Source organism: Ornithodoros turicata, chromosome 2, assembly GCF_037126465.1.
Source record: "Ornithodoros turicata isolate Travis chromosome 2, ASM3712646v1, whole genome shotgun sequence".
NCBI classification, from domain to species: domain Eukaryota; kingdom Metazoa; phylum Arthropoda; class Arachnida; order Ixodida; family Argasidae; genus Ornithodoros; species Ornithodoros turicata.
The window spans coordinates 63,507,089-63,524,952 of record NC_088202.1 but is presented as its reverse complement, the minus strand read 5'-3'; the positions used below and the strand labels follow the sequence as shown (position 1 = coordinate 63,524,952).

The 17,864-nt window shown below is 43.4% G+C and overlaps 1 protein-coding gene across 3 annotated transcripts in view; it reads left to right on the top strand.

Moving 5' to 3' along the window:
* LOC135385494 (rho guanine nucleotide exchange factor 11-like) overlaps positions 1–17,864 on the top strand; it is a 197,182-nt gene that overhangs the window by 35,142 nt on the left and 144,176 nt on the right. For 2 of the 3 annotated variants that reach the window (XM_064614836.1, XM_064614837.1), the window contains 7 exons: positions 4,426–4,560; positions 10,797–10,988; positions 15,497–15,613; positions 16,391–16,510; positions 16,591–16,689; positions 16,793–16,838; positions 17,323–17,448. In XM_064614836.1, the coding sequence (XP_064470906.1) occupies positions 4,426–4,560; positions 10,797–10,988; positions 15,497–15,613; positions 16,391–16,510; positions 16,591–16,689; positions 16,793–16,838; positions 17,323–17,448 (835 nt within the window). The remainder of the gene's footprint in view (positions 1–4,425; positions 4,561–10,796; positions 10,989–15,496; positions 15,614–16,390; positions 16,511–16,590; positions 16,690–16,792; positions 16,839–17,322; positions 17,449–17,864) is intronic. The other variant, XM_064614838.1, reaches the window with a different exon arrangement.

The window sequence follows — 17,864 nt, the reverse complement described above, 5'->3', positions numbered from 1 at the left end:
GTTAATGTGCAAAAAGAACATGTGCAATAGTGGACTTGCAGTGGAGCATTATTACTGTAAAAAGACTGTGCTTACCAAGGTTCACAGTTCTATGTTTAACAGTTGCAAATATTCTTTTTCACCTTCTGTCTTTCACAACTTTTTTTTGCATACTGCATTGAGCCTTGCATTTGTAGCCACCCACACAACAGCAGCATCACAAAAATTTGTAATAAATAGTCTTGCACGCAGCTGTTTGGGTGTTACTCATTTACTCTGAGATTTTTTAGTTTTGGCAATTTGTAAAGAGAGTGTTTTTTTTTTTCACCCGAAAAGTACCCGAATAAACATATTTCACCCGATTTCACCATGTTCCCTTGTTCACAAAAAAACACCCGATTCCCCCCCGAATTTTGACAAAAATAAAACCCGAAAAAGTCTGACCCTATGTATGGTAGAGTGCGTTAGTGGGATGAACTGCATTGAGAGTTAGTAAACATGATCCATGCAGCCTGCTTTCTGTGCAACTCCTCATTTCTATGTTTATATCGTGAATTTCCTGTACTTTTTTTTGGAAACTGCACATATTTCCATCTGGGCGATTTAATTCAGATTCAGGCAGGGCCCTAACCTTTGGGTCTCCGATTTTTTCCGTTGTTTTTTTATGAGATGGTCCCACCTGTGGCATGAACACTGGCATTGATCCCAGGTTCCGAGACAACGTGGGAGGCGTGATATAAAATCAAGAGCGTCAGGGGTGAAAACAACGGCTTCGCTCCAAATCAATTTCTGCCCACTTTGAAGCGCTCGATTCCGGCGTCTGTAACAACCACAACCTCCAGTCTTCCGCTACGTATTCATCGTGCCATAGGCTCTGGGGCTGATTAAGAATTCTTGTCTCCGACGAGTGAAACCTTTTAAAAATCCGCGAACAGACATCCCTACCGAATTTTACGGACTTTTTGTACCCATATGTCTGCCGTCGTGATTTTAGCAAAACAATGAGCTACAGGTTGAACGAAAACCTAATTTTCATTGTGTTCAACGATGTGCAACACAATTCTCTATCCTGTTTCGTTTTGATAAAATTTGTGCCGCAGCTGTCACAGGTACGAACATTTTGTCAAAGTTCGCGAGGCGCGTGCATAAAAAGGCCATGATGGATTTGTAAAAAAAAATTTAGGTTCACGACAACTGCCTTAGCTTTCTTTTGACATGCAATTCATGGTTGCTAAAAGCTTCGTGACTGAGTTACAGGGCTCACAAACTGCCATACTTCGCCACGCCCGACGGACCGGCGTACTTCGCCATCACTTGCTGTTTTCAAGCACGTGCATTCACCACAAGGTTATAAAAGCTGATGCATGAGCCACAATACAGGTACCAGTTCATAACGAATATATATTCACTTAAGAACCATTCCACCTTGCAGAAAAATGAAAGAAAAGCGGTTAAGAGAGGAACAAGGAATGACAATGAAATCAACAGCGCTTAATTTCCCACCTTTTATTCAAAGAGAGCAGTGCCTTAAAAAATGCATTAACACGTGGTCATCACTTCACTGTGATGAAGTAGGGGGCTCGCTTAAACGCGCAGCAAGTGTGTACAACATGCAGTCTCAAGCAACAGACGTAATTCGGTCATGCTGAGGACTTCGTTTTGGTGCTGACAGAACAAGGACATGCGACACATATCTTGCACTTCCCTCCAAGTGAAGTGGCAGCATTCAGGGAATCGAAACAGACCGAATGGTCGTCGGTGCGCGGCCAGTACCTGGCCTTCGTTCATGTCACGTTTGGTACAAAGCTGACAGAAGTGCACATGAGGATGTTTTCCCTGCGAGAACAATGCGTGAAGTGACGACCACGCGTTAATGCATTTTTAAAGGCACTGTTCTCTTTGAATAAAAGGTGGAAAATTACGCGCTGTTGATTTCATTGCCATTCCTTGTTCCTCTCTTTACCGCTTTTCCAGCATTTTTCTGCAAAGTGGAATGGTTCTTAAGTGAATATATATTCGTTATGAACTGGTACCTGTATTGTCGCTCATGCACCAGCTTTTATAAACTTCTGGTGAATGCACATGCTTGAAAACGGCAAGTGACGGCGAAGTACGCCGGTCCGTCGGGCGTGGCGAAGTATGCCAGTTTGTGAGCGCTGTAACTCAGTCACGAAGCTCTTAGCAACCATGAATTGTATGTCAAAAGAAAGCTAAGGCATTCGTTGTGAACCTAAATTTTTTTTTTACAAATCCATCATGGCCTTTTTATGCACGTGCCTCGCGAACTTTGACAAAGTTTTCGTACCTATGACAGCTGCGGCACAAATTTTATCGAAACGAAACAGGGTAGAGAATTGTGCTGCACATCGTTGAACAGAGTGAAAATTAGGCTTTCGTTCAACCTGTAGCTCATTGTTTTGCTAAAATCACGACGGCAGACATATGGGTACAAAAAGTGCGTAAAATTCAGTAGGGATGTCTTTTCGCAGATGTTTAATAAAAGGTTTGGCTCGTCAGAGACAAGAATTATTAATCAGCCCCAGAGCATGGTGGCTATGGCATGGTGAATACGTAGCGGAAGACTGGAGGTTGTGGTCATTACAGACGCCGGAATAGAGCCCTTCAAATTGGGCAGAAATCGCTTCGGAGCGCAGCCGTTGTTTTCACCTTTAACGCTGCTGATTTTATATCTCGCCTACCACGTGGTCTCGGAACCAGGGATCTGTATTCATGCCACAGGTGGGCCTATCTAATAAAAAAGAACGGAAGAAATCGGAGACCCAAAGGTTAGGGCCCTGCCTGAATCTGAATGAAATCGCCCATCTGTTACTGAACGTAACTCTGAAAGTTGGTAGTACATTTACTGGAACATGCAGTGCCCGAGTATAGTGTTGACCATGAGGTCATAGAAGTTCACTTCTATGACAGACTTGGACTTCACATAGACATGACTTAGACTTAGACAGATAGACATAGACTTCACTGACAGAATACTGTAAGCAGTGTAAAGCGGGCTTCACCTAACTCTTGGTTGCAATGAGGCGAGGCCCACTTGCAAAATTGCATTAGCGATATACATCGCTTCAGTAGCAGTCAAAGTCCTTTACAACGAAGTCCAAGGGGCCGCGAAAAATATTCGTTGTAAAGGTGACTTCGTTAAAAAAGACCATGGAGCGATATTGCAGTTCAAACTGACCGTAAAAGTCGCAATGCAATAGTACGAGGGTAGGCACAGGGAGAAACCTATCACGCACGTGTGGAAACGTCTGCCGCTCCAGCGGCGACCAAAGTCCGAACGCAGAGTCGTAGGCCCTATTTTGGCATCAGTTTCCGCTCTGACAACATATTTCTGGGAACGAGTTTGAATATGCACCACGCGGAGCCGATGACCGGTGTCGTATTAGCGTAGACTCAGGAAGAAACCTATCACGCGTCGTGTGAAAACGACCAAACTCAAGTCCGACCACAGAGTCGTAGGCCTCTAAGTTTCGCATCAGTTTCCACTATGACAACAAATTTCTGGGAACGAGTTTGAATACGAACCGCGCGGAGGTTTCTTTACGGCACGCGTCGTGGAGCCGATGCCCGGTGTGTCACCAACGTCGAGGTCAATGTAGTTCTTGTTTCTGAATGCACAGCACCGTAGAGCCCGGACTCGGACGGCTCATGACATATGCAAGCTTATTTACTCATTTATTTCTTCAGACTAAAAAAACTCTGTTATCTTTTTTTGAACAAGTGTGTTCAAAGCACCACACTTTCGGTCAGTACACTGTCAGTCACAATACCAAAAAAAAGACAGCAGTCCCTTTCTTTTGTTCGTTCGGCCCCTAATGAGTCGTGAGTCAGTGGCCACGGGGTCTCACGGGGTCTCGGGGGGGGGGACATAACCTCCGTGTTCTCCGATAATGCGATCACAAAACCCGCAGAAACCGGGAACTAGGGGAGCGTGACTCAGGTGGAGAGGGGGTAAACGACGCTGCACGGCATGCTGCCCATTGCCACGTGTCAGGAGCATTTTCTTTGGAAACTTCGTTGTATGGGTCGTGCGCTTCGGCAATCGGACAGCAGAATTACTTTGTTGTTTCGGTAGTTTCGTTGTAAAGGTTCCAATTATACATTGCGCCCTATGGGGCGCTGACCGGACCGTAAAAAACGTTTGTTAAAACGGTCTTTTCATTAAAAAGGCATTCGTTGTAAAGGACTTTGACTGTATTCGAAAAATATTTGAGAATTTGAAAATTTCAAATAGCTGAAGATAGGTTGCGAATAGCATTCCAATAACATCAGATGTTCTATTCATATTCAAAATTTAGAATCTTCGCACAGCTCTAGTAAAATTGCACAGTCTGTGGTTTGACTAAATTTCTTGTTTTCATGATTTTATGCACTGTCAGCTGTGCTAATGGTACAAACAATTGCACATGGTTGATGTTTACTCTGCAGGGCTCATCCTTTGGACTGCATGATTCCTGTGAGAGTCCCCATGGCACACCGCCGGAGTCACCTGCAGTCGGTCTAATGGTGGACACATCGCAGGACCACGGGGAGGACACAGATGAGGCCAATGTGTCTGAGGAGGTTAGACAACTAGTCTCGTCATTTTAATTGCAGTATTTTGAACATTTTCATTGCTAAATTTCTGGTCTGTTAACTACTAGATTGAATACAAATCTGTCCAAACTGTATCAAATATCACTGAATAAGTATGTGATGCGCTTGCATAAGACACATAGGATTGACAAATGTCTGCATTGTGTAATGTAAACAAAATTATTACCCAACATAAGATGTCAATATTGTTTGCTCTAAATAGCATAGTGTTGTCACTGGCAGTGTAGTAATGACAGTGAATGAATTTTGCACACTCTCTATTAGGGATGTGCCAACAGAATCCTCGATCCATGAATCCTAGGCAGGGATTCTAGATTTGGGAATCCAAATCCTAGTGCCCAAAATGGCGAATTGAATCTTTCGAATCCACCAACCACCTTTATTCCTTTCTGTTTCAAATTGGCGCCTCTGCAGTCCGCCGAAAGCCTCATTGACCGACGGGTGTTTTCTTGTTTCTTTGTTTAGATTGTTCTGGACTGAAAGAGTTCAGGCAGGAACTGTTACATTACAAGTCTAAAAGTACAGTCGAGCCCGTTTGTAACGATATTGACGGGAACACGAAATCTGATCATTATATCAGAGCATCGTTAGAAACGAGCTTTTGAGAAATTGCTGCTCGGGTTCGCGTAAACGAAGTAGATCGCCACAAGTAGAACGACGCTGAACATGGGCGTTTGTTGGAAGCACAGAAGCATTTTATCTAGCTTTGAATTGACGCAGCTATGCGTTGAAAGCTTTTGATAACATAACCGCCGATACCGTGTGAGGCGCCGCACCTTTTGAGATCGATGACCTCATCCATTGCTGGTCATCCAATGCCGTAGTCAACATCATTCTCACGATCGGGACTGCGAGGTCCATCAGAATGCGCCTCCGCCACGGGTAATGTGTCGACGCATGTTTGGGTGGTAACACGCGACTGTCTGCCAATACACGTTTTCGAAGCCGCGGTTCTTCACAACGCGGTTTTGCACCAGCAGGAAACCCGTAAAGTGCATGTAACTTGTGGTCGAGCCACGCGCTTTTCCTCCTCAAAAAGCGTCTCGGAACCACGGACACCGTCATAGCAAGCACGCAGCAAAAGAAGAGAAAAAGCTTGAAGACGAGAGAGCGATGTGGAGAGGGAGCAACCTCCTCTACTTCTCGCGAGCTCCTTCCGTGCTTTCGAACATCTAATCCCCGGCAGTCGTGCACGGATAAACGCACTGCGTTCTCACTTTAGCTGGCACGGAGGCGAAGGCTCTTGAAAATGCCAATGTAATGTGTTTTCAGTGAAATGGTGCAGTCTTGCTTTCTAATTTTCACGCGTTTTACCGGTCGCTGGGAGAATTCCGATCGCTATATGCGAGCAAGCGCTTTCGCGGCAATCATTATATCGATGTTTTGTTTACATGTAGTTCAATGGGAGAGCTGACAGGAACCAACAATTCGAGCACAATATCTGAGTTATCGTTCTGTCGAAGATCGTAATAAACTGGCTCGACTGTAATATGGTTTTGCTTTTGATTGTTGCTTTAGCTAGCTGTATGGAAATAAGTCAGCTTCGAGAATTTATGTATTCCTTGTAGTCGATGAACTATATGGGTATATTTTCTCCCGAAACTGAACTATTATGTTTTTTTTTTTTTTTTTCATTAAACCAATGTATCACATTCTGCTTAAAAACACTTTTCAGTAGAAGTTTTCTTTCTTAGCTTTTTAAACTCATTTTAAAGAAAGGATTCGAAAGCTTCGAGATTCGTAAGATTCATGGATTCGCAGAACCTTCCTTGGATTCGGGTTCGCAAAATTCTAGATTCGTCCCATCTCTACTCTGTATGCTACCCAATCCACAGAAGTGATTAATCGGTACGTAAGTCACAGAGAGCATTACATTAGAATACAGATGATGCCTGTTTGAAGGAAAAGCCCAGAGAGGCTTTGCTTCCTCTCGGAAGTGACTATACACAAAATCAAAGTTCCACCGTATCAATGCAGCACAGTTACTGGCCATTTTTTTCTAAATAATCTGACACTTATTTTTTGGACAATGATACCTTTGGCACAATTTATTCCCCCGATAGAATCAGTGTATTGTCATATCCAATATTTTGGATGATATAAAATGTCATTACAGTCTAAAAAAAATTTATTTTGTTTCATATTATAAATCAGCGTCGCTCAAGGACTGAGTACACAAAACATAAATGCCATCAGTGAACATACTGTATTTGCACGAATTCGAGACAACTTCCATTCTGAAACTGCCAAAACAAGAAAAGAAAAAAAGAAAAACTCTCACACTGGTGTTTGCTGATAACTTTATTACAGTAGAATCCCGGTGATACGATTTTCGGGATGATACAAATTATTTTTTCGGGTCCTGGCTGGAATTCCTATTCTTCCCATGTACAGTGGACTCCTCTTAAACGGAACTCTAAGGGAATGGAAATATTGTCCATCAGTTTTCATTTCAGTTCCATTTAAGCAAAGTACACAGATTTCGTGAAATGCAATTTTATTTCAAGATAATGAAATTCCACTACTGTAGGTAGCAAGGAAAAAAAGAAATAATGGCTGTTCTCTTCGCATTTTTCTATTCATTAACAAAATATGCCTGCATGCCTGAGGCTTGGGAAAAAAAACTTCATGCACATCTCAATCGTCTACAATGTGGGTTATCTTTCTATTCTGCCAGGCAAACTGCGCATCCTCTTCCTGCGTCCAGGTTTCCGATATTACCTGTCAGTATCATGTGGCATCATCCACATCACCATTCAGTGCACAGCCTGCTATGACGACATTGTTGACTTTGGCATATCAAATTTCACGGTTTCTATTTTTGATTTGCTCTCGCGATCATGTCCCCGAATTATCCGCAACATTGACACAAGCGAAACCCCTTCATGTGGCTGTTTCTTGACAGACTTCATGAAGACACATGTGGACGCAAGCTAAGCCTAACATTGTACGAGTGACTGATGGATAGGATTGCACTGGCTATGACTTCCGCCCGGGTTGTCAGACGTGAATGGTAATCTTCCAGGTTCGGCGGCGTCTCGGTACCTCCACTTTGTTCCGTTTACCTGAAGTACATAAAACTGGTTGTTTCAATTATCCGAAGATTTTTATCATTGCATATATAGGAAACCAACGAAAGGTGACCCTATTCTTCTGTTTATCCGTAATTTCCGTTTAACTGAGTTTTGTTTAGTGGGAGTCCACTGTATTACTGTTCGGATGATACAGACGGGTTATCTTGCCTTTATGGATGATACAAATGGGCCGAGGAGGTGACAGAGGTTGTTCCCCCATGATGCACACGTGCGTGCCAGTCTTCTGGTTCCCTTATAGCATGTTATGCAATGCAAGCAATGCCTAAGGCCCCTGGTTTTCTGCTGCGGCAAATTCAAAATTCTGTGGCACCGACTTGTACATTCCACGATTTTCCGCGGCAAGGAGTCAATGGCTGCTTGAAACGGGAAGCACTTTATTTTCTTGGATAATGTCTGAACCAAAAATATTTTATAAACTTACAGATTCGAAGCACTGTTGTGGCTGAGCATTACATGATATCTTGTGTTCTCCTCTGGCAGTGAATGCCGTCTATCGCCTACAATCATTTTACAGAGTTAAAAGGAATTGACAAATACTTTATCGCAATAGACGCTAAATTCGGAGCAAGCATCCTCATTCCGTTCCAAAACCCAATTACCATATGTACTCACATAATGTGCTCACTTTTTCTTTAAAAAACACTGCGAAAAGCTGGGGGTTTGCAAAATGCACTGGAACATTCATTACGATATTCAAACTACGCAAAATTTCAAAATTATAGCATGCCGATCATATAGGCTCTTGGGAGAGCGATATGGACATTATCACTGCATTGTGCAAGTGCGAAATAAGTACTCAAATACCGCGCATTTGCCCACGGTCGAACGGCAAAATGCCTGCCCACTGCCGCTCATATACCGGTGAAATACATCGAGACTCTGCTGGAAGACGCTGCTAGTCGCACTTGACAACCGAAACCACTCTATGTTCGCCAACTTTGTCATGCACGCTGTAAGGTTTGTCATAGCGTGTTTGTCCAGCATTTCTTTCCGCGTTTTGTAGTTCGAGTGACAACACCGTCCATCGCATCAATGAACCGTCACCCAAAAGTGTGCGCAAATCAAACAAAACCAATAACTTTGGTAGCACTGACGGCGTTGTGAAAAGCTGAGACACGCGTGCCAGATATCCGCACACGAAAACGTGGGTGCGCAAATTACGCCATTTTTGTTTTCTTGTCATTTTTAATGATAAACTAGGGGTGCACAAATTATACAATGGAGCAAAATATGCGAGTAAATACGGTATGTCGAAGGGTCATGTGTACCTTGGAGCAGTTGGGAGTGTGTGCAGCATGCGCTTTTATCTGATGCTTTTTTGCGTGAGTGTGCAATTCTTCTCCTGAGACGCTGTATGTTGTAGTAACTGTCCACATCGCGCCAATCGCGTCCATCAACCCAATTGGATTTCCGCAAAATTGCATGCAAAACGCCACAAAATTTCAAGCAAAATAATGGATTCCGCGAAATTCTATGCCAAACGAAGGATTCCACGATGAATTCCGGATATAGTGATATTTCGTGGAATCACGGAAAACCCGGGGCCTTAGCAATGCCTCTCCCTCTCATGGTGGAGGAGATAAGATCAAAAGGATTAGACGGCCCTGAACCTCGTCCGGTGGTTTCGATTCCAAGATGGCTAGGATTTTTTGGCATTCTATACTTTGGAAAAAAAACTCGTCTTGGAATAGTAGTGCAAATACAGTATGGAAAAAAACTCGTCTTGGAATAGTGCAAATACAGTAGCATGCTTCCACGGGTTTTCGAAAGAACCCGCAAGGCTTTATACTTTGGAATTCCCTAAGAGTAGGGGACGTATCCCATGAGCAATGTTGCCGGACGCGTGGCAGATTATGCACCCTATAACGCCATACTCCGCAAAACAAAAAATGTTTTAGGATACATCTGTACCACACAGAGAACCAATAATTTTGGAGAACACTGTGTGAGGCACGTGGCTTGCGATGACATTCTGTAGTATTCTGAAGGTATGAGATTTAGCCCTTAGTGGCACGTTAAGGAAGCACCTTGATTATTTGACTTGCACCACTTCGCTCAATCTTGCCACTTTTGTCGGGCTGTATGTCTCCTGACCAATCAGAAAAGCAATTTAGGCTTGTTGTTGGTACCTTCAGTATCTCGTGACACAAGAGATCCAAGACACAGACACAATGAAATAGACACTGCAAGCTCCTGACAACGGGGCAGACATGACAAATGGTGCGCCAATAAAGTGAATACGCAGAGGCATAGCTTATTCGTCCTTGCTCAAATGCTCTACCTAAGACATGCACTGATAATCGACTTCCGAATTTGGGCAATATAACTCGTTAGCATATCCTCCTCTGCTTCAAGCAGGGAAAATGCTGCATTTGGATTCTGTCGTGCGTTCTTGCACTACAATACTTCAGACTGCTGTGATGTTGTTATTTGCCACTTCTGCAGCGTCAACAACTGCACCAACAATTTCTCTAATGAACAGTGTACGCAACTGCTTCAACAGCATCTTGGATTGCATCAACAAAAAATTTTACAGCTGTGTGTTGCAAAGGGGATGCAGTGCTGTATTTGCTAAACTACGAGTCTATAACACTACAGCACTAAAGCTGCATATGTGGTAAAAGGTGGACGAAAGTAAGTTGGTCCGTTGTGAGATGGTACCCCATCAGTTGTTGTGATCCCTGCTGTCACAAATACTCATGTCATTCCAAACAGCAGTGACGCTACATTCGCAGAAGTTCACCGCAAGTGTTGTGCCATGTCTATTTTACAGAGGCGCATGTTGACAAACGCTTGGAAGCCACTTTGTCTCTTTGAATAAATGCTTCACAAAAAGTGGGGAAAATTGGTTTACGACCGCGCATGCTTATTACATTGGGCAGCAGTGTGTAGACGTTACCTGCCAACATTTGAAGGACGTTGAGGCTTGAAGGACCTGTTGACGTTGACGTTGACGAAGGACCTTGACATTGAGGCTTGAAAGGCTTGAAGGACCTGTCAACATAGAGGACGGATTTGAGGATGTATGCTAAAAATATTGGAATCTCACTCACTCTTTAGGAGTGAGTATGCTGTGCCTGTCCTAGCTAAACAATGGTTGGCATGCAGGTGCCGACGTCTATTGAGCTAGTGGATACTGGGCAGCTCCAGCAACCCCCGATTCCATTGCTGGATGCTAGCTTTGGTGGCGAGCCCTGCACTAACCCAATGGAAGGCAGGCCCCTCCCTCCTCTCCCCACGGAAGCCAAGGTGTTGCCGCCTCCCCTAACACCTGCTGCAGCTGCTCATGCTAGTCAACAGGTACCATAATGAAGTAACCTTAACTTCTTTTCCTGTGCCTGCTTTCTCTGCTCTTCTAATGAACCTTTGCTGGATGGTGGTGAACTTGTGCTCATCTGCATTTGCTTAAAGCAGCAGTCAGGACCCAAGCCAAAGCACCGTCACATGCGTTCTTATGATGCTCATGGTCGGCTTGCAATATACAGTCATGTCTCGCTTATCAGGAACTCTGCTAACCAAAAAAGTTATTGTCCGGTCTGTGTGATCAGGAACGAACTTGCTAACATTGGTTTTAGATTTGAGAATCTACAATCATCCTGTTAATTTGAGCTCGAAAAGAACCAAAGATTTGTTTGACTAAAACTGAGTTTAAACATAAGGGAGTTCCACTGAATGACGGTTTGACGCACTGGCAGCGCATACTAGCCGCAGCGGAGATGCGCCGTGGCTCACTTGCTACAGTTACGTGATGCCAGAAATATAAAAGTCTCATTCGTATTCCAAAGTATTTATTTCCAAGCAAGCATCTAAACATATCAGGGTAGTACATAATCTGTTATACGCACCGGCATTCATTTCTTCAGCTGCGACACCGTTTCAGCATCGTTTGCAATGCTGAAGCAGTGTGTGATTAGCTATAGTCATTAATAGTCAGTTCTATTTGGAGAGGGGATGAGGGTTGTTCCCAACCAATTATTGGACCTCACAGCTCCCAGTAGAGCTTGTCGTTGGAATTTTGCACTGGATGAACTTGGTAACGTTTTGTGTCACTTGAGTAGCATGTGGTCATGGAACCAAACCAGCATGTACTGACAAAGATGAAAGATGTTTCACGTTCTCTCATTGTGTGTGTGTGGTCATACAGTATAAAAGTGTCAGGCGGGTCGGATTAATGTATGCGATACCACAGTGGCATATTGGGGATGAAAGTGTGTACATAATACGACACTAGTCTTAAAGGGGTACTAAGTAGTCATACAGGGTGCACTTTTTGCTAATGCAATTGTGCTACGTTGCGAGCGGTGAACGTTTTCCGAACATTATTGGCACAAAAAGTAAATAATGGCTCTAAATTGACACAATATTCACTACACTCTTTCGTGCTCATGCCCGGCCCTGCGGTGCCCTCCCGACAAAAGCCACACATCATTTTGAAGTTACGCCCCATCAACCGGTCAAAATACGAGATGCTTGTACATTGCTTTATTGTAATAAAGTAAACTTCTGTTAATTCAACCCTGACTGGAACACACACTTCCGTATGATTGTCTGCTGTCGCTTGCGCTTGAAATTCGCATCGGGAAACGTGCCACGTAGAGCGTTCATGTGATGGAACGTCCTTTCGGTGTTGTCTTCATAAGACATGCAGAGTTCCAGGGCGTCGAGTCTGCTTCAACGTTGGACACACTTGGTCGCTCACACTGCACGCTCTCGGCAAAATCATCTTCTGTTTCACTTCTGCCACGTTGCGCTCGGCAGGACATGTTGCTCGCAGTATCGCATCCAACAATGTTGTTGGCAACTTTCACGAAGTCATCGAACTTCACCAAGAAGCGCACGTTGTATATCGAACTCTGTTTGCAACGACAGCTTCCAAACGAAAGCCCGGTGAAATGTGAAACAAAAAAATAGAGAGGAAAAACGGGAAAGGAGGCGTTTCCTCCTTGCCCGGTACTCTCCGGAACTGCCACCAAATGGATTGAGTTTGAGTGCATCGTGCACTATTGCCTTTGCATACGTAAGCGGCAGCGTGATGGTTCCGAGCAATCTGCGAAGCTCTCTGTATGTTTTGCATGTGTGCAGAACCACCAACGCTATCGCTTACCTATGCAAAGGCAATAGTGCATGATACACTAAAACTGGTGGTTACCGGTACGGACCGTTACTGTTCGGTCGCCATCTGCCGCCTGAGCTTTTGATATGAACGGTGCAACACGGGCGATGGAGGTACCTAAGTTTTCGTTCAGTGGGAGTCCACTGTATCTTCAGCGCGGTGTTGCTCCACGAGGTGACCGCGATGTTCCCAAGACTGATTCTCCCTGCGCGCCGCAGCTTGACTCAATGGGGCCCATCATTGGCTAGGAGTCCAAAATCTCCCTGATCCCTAGTGACAGGAGTACAGCTTCACTACACGTGCGAGACGTGTGACGTAAATGCTCTCCGTGAAGAAAGGAGAACACGTATGCAGAATATGCTCTTTGAATGGCATTGTTTCTTGGTAAATACGTTCACTACAAGTAAATGAATAACATATTTTGATACTGTGAGCCACGTTCTTTCCCACGTAATTGGGGAATGTTCAGCGAGCTGTTTAGTACCCCTCTGAAGGCTTCTTTTCGAGGTAAAAGACCTCGCATTACATACTGTACCCTTTTAGAACAACAAAGCATCAGAACGAACTTGCCATCCATATCCTGTGAACTATGGCCCTTTTGACATTTCCAAAAATTATTTTTACATATGTTACATTGTTCCGTTTATTTTTTCATATTTATTATGAGTAGGGCCTGACTTTTTAGGGTTAAACCCGTATCCGCCCGATATTTACCCCCCGAACGAAATCTGTAAAATTCGGGTTTAACCCGAATCTACCCGAAAACATTCGGGTCGCGTGGCACATTCATAAGCGTGCATTAAAATAAAGTTTGATAACATTGCTAAACATTGGTTCCATGTTAAGACAAATTTTTATTTAAAAAAAAAATCACCCGAATACACCCGAGTTCCTGACGACAGAATATGCCGTAACGGGATTTAACCCGAATACACCCGAATTTTCAAATGAAAAATATCACCCGATATTTACCCCCCGAATTTGGCCAAAAATAAAACCCAAAAAAGTCAGGCCCTAATTATGAGTACATCACGGTTTCAATTGTAGCATGTTGTAGCAATCTTGACAATATCGTCTTGCGAGGTAGTTGTAGGACTACTGACATTGAACGTCTGACAAAGTATGTTGGTGTTTGTGGAGATCATACTGAAACATAAAATCTGTGTCTGAAAAAGTTTGCTCCTATTTAATTTCTGCTTCAGGCAGTAAATAGCCCGCCTAATTGTTAGGACAACCTTTATGCAAAGTGGAGCTTGTAAGTCCGAGGGCAAAACCGCTACTTGTTCAGTATCACCTGTAGCAACTGACATTGCTACATTTAGAGCCTGAAGTTTTCGAGTTTAACCCGATTCTTCCCTGAATTTGAACTCGGAATTGAGTTTGAGTTTTGCCAGTTCGGGGTTTTGCCAATGAAGTCACTAACATGGGCACTGGAGACTGCTAAGCACTGCACATTCAGCATGGCCATTCCACATCTCACGTTCATCTACAATGGAAGAAACGCTGAAAATCTGCTTTTCAGCCCAATATCGCCCAGTTTTACCCTCCCGAAATAACGCCCGATTTTTACCCCTGCCCCACCCAACCCCAGATGTTCAAAAAACATAAAACCCAAAAGAACAAGGCCCTATGTAAGCAGCATAATGTGCTTATATCCCTCATTCTGCTTTCTCATTGTCCTCTTCGTCCCATTTGACCCAGGGCAGAAGAAAAAGATGAAGTATGCCGAATACTGATACGTACCGTATTTACTTCCATATTGGTTGCACTAGTGTATTGAACGCACCCTCAACCCGAGCGACAAGGTGCTGGTACTCTTTTGTTCCGCGCATGTTAGGCACACCCCAACTTTAGGAGCATGGCCGGATAGTCTCGCGCAGCCGCTCGTATCGCACAGACAACGAAGAACGAGCGCCTGAGGCCAGAGTGCTGAACAACGAATGCGACGAGGAGCATTTTGTCCACACTTGATGGAACGCAAGATGATTTTGTATGGGAGAATCGTGACAGCGAATGATAATCGCGATGTGAGAGAGAATGCCGATGTTTAGCTCTGGGGCGAATGCCGCGGATAGTGTCTCGGAATAAAATGGGAGTTAAGCATACCTTAAGTGTGGGCTCCAATTTCCCCCTGCGTATTGAACGATGTTTTTGGGTAAAAAATCTTCATCTTGTACGTGAGTAAATATGGTAACACTCTCATATTAAAGGAGCACTAAAATGCCCAAATTCATTCAAGTTCATTTCAAATATTTTAAAAGACTGTTTTCATTTCTTAACGGTTGGACATCTTGGGGGGGGGGGGGGGAGGGATATGCATTGGTAAATGCATGGGATTAAGACACTTAAAATGCTTTCGCATTCTGCTGGAGCTGGAGGTTGGTTGTTGCACTACATTCAGCCATATTACAATCACAATGCGTAACATCATGTTAACCTAGAGGCCACTTGGCTGTCTACATTCAGTTATCGTAGAACTGAAATACTGTGTTACTGTGCATAGCATACTGGCATAGAAGTCTTAACTACTGAAGCAAAGTTTTGGTATGGCCTCTGTTTTGCAACTTGTTTGTAAAGTGCTGTTCCAGAGCAGTGTACTGAGAGAACAGTGTGCACATTCATGAACACATGCTATGCTGCCCTTCATCGTATGTGTAGACAGAGAACGTTACATGTGTTGCTGGTATACTCGCAGTATGGGACGCCCCCAGAAAGCCAGCCCCTCCAGACTCATCCGGGATCCAGAGTTCCAATCCAGCAGAGCAACATTATATCCATGGATGATGATGAGGGTACATCTGATAACGAGCTCGTAAGTTAACCATATTTCACCATTGTCTGTGTTTACTGCAAAATGGTTTCAAATGAGTAACAAACCTCCAAAATTTATACGTATTTTGGAATGTGAGATCAATGTGTCTTCTGGGGATGATTTCAAATAGATCAGTATCGGAAGCATAGAAAAGATTTTGAAAGAGTTTCATACAGCAACACTTCGATAATTTATTCACTTGTATGACCATGGCATTCTCTCATATTTTAATTTTTGCCTCAAAAAGGAGTGTGCAAAAGATTGCAGATTGATTATCTTTGGATGGAGCTTAGTATCATGTTCATGACATGGTTTGAAAGATACTGTACCACATTAGCTGGCGAACTGAAGGAACACATTTATAGTGGCTTTGAAATAAGGGCTGCCACTCAATATACTGAATTTCATTGAAGCTAACATTTCCCAACACAGCTCGAGAATATTCTGCGTATTTTGCCACAATTCAAATACGTTGACCTGTCGCGCACAACAAGAGTTGCTATAACAAGAGTTTGAAATTCAACCTTTTTCAGTCTTTATGGGCACTTTAAATACACTTGATTCGTATGCATCTTTCTACTGCTCCATCTTTTACATCCTCAGACCCTGTGCAATTCAGTCCTTGACGCAGTTCTATGTAAAATACAGTTTGGAATCGTACCTTATGATCAGAGAAGCTTTGTATATTCTGACAATTCATGTAGATGGAGCTGAATGTAACATGTGCAGCAGAATCTTACCCACACTTTCTTACCCAGTTCTGTTTCTCTTGTGCAGCAAAGCCATCTTGAAGACCATGGCCCATTCAACAGCATCTGGAAGCTGATGAGGCATCCAGCTCATCTTTCTGTGTTCCTCCATTACTTACTTACCAACACAAACGAACCATCCAGTTTGGTATGTTATATATATATTGCACCACACAGGATGCTCCACATGGCTTAGCTCATCCCTTATGCCTTTTCTCTCTCCTCCAGTTGTTCTACATCATCACAGACCTGTATAAGTTGGGGTCTGGAAAAGAAATGAAAAAGTGGGCCTATGAGATCACTTCAACGTTTCTTGTTCCCCACGCAGTGAGTCCACACTTTTGCTCTACATATTTTTCGCACGATGTCAGCTTCCCAATCCCTTGTGTCTGACTCTGACTAAAACATATGCATGTTGCTTCTTTTACAGCCCTTAGCTATTGACAAGATTGACGAAACTGTATTGAACGAAATAGGTAAAAGTTTCTCTTACACTCGTTTGAATGTCTCACATTTCTCAGTGTTGAGCATCACAGTCACTGCCAGATTTTCCATAAAGTTGGTCCTAATTATTGAGCAGTCAAAATTTTACCGGGCCTTTTCTCGATTAAAATACACGCGACTTTGACGGGACCAGAGCACCAGCTCAAATTATCCGGAAGTTTGGATTACGAGATTTCGAATGAACGGGATTGGCACTGTATTCACGTTCTTTCCGAAGACTTCAATCAAAACTGACAGAGAGGCTGCAAAAGCTTACCATGTTCTAAGGCCAAAGATTTTTCACCAAAAAACATGCTTTTCCACCTGGAATCTATTTAATTTTACCATGTTTTGCAGCTCCTGAAATAAAACCCATTTTTATACCCCCAATCTTCCAAATCATAAAACCTGAAAACACAAGTGTCTGTGACATGAATGCTGTGTCCTGAAAATTTATCTCGCTATTGCCCTCTTCAGACGGAGTGCTGCAAAGCAGCCAAGAACACGAAGATGAGCTGAAAGCAGTCTTTGTCAAGGCAAGGCGGAAAGCCAAAGAACAGCTTACGACGCTGCTCGTTCATTTTCGCAACACTAGGACAATAGGTGAGTCCCACCGTCTCTCTCCTTGTGTCCGTGTCAGTGCAAGTAGGTGCAGGACACTTGCGTGCTCCTTAGAGACTTTTGTGTTCCAGTTGTATCCTGTTTATTCTACAAGGCTTTAAAAATCATACCAATAAAAACTGCCACACAGCGTCCACTGTGTTTGGCACTATTCTACAGCCTAATGATGTGCAGTTTTAGCTCACCTCGATGATTACGTTCTAAACAGAAACCAGAAGATTTTCGTGAAGGGTGTACTTCCTCCTTCCTCAAATATGTTAACTAGATGTTTGTTTAGAACTAGAACTAGAAGTTTACAGATATGTGTAGATATTTTGAGCTTGCTTATGTCCTGGGAGAATTTTTCCATGAAAAATGAGATCCATGAGAAATGAAAATGAGAAATTTTCCATGAAAAA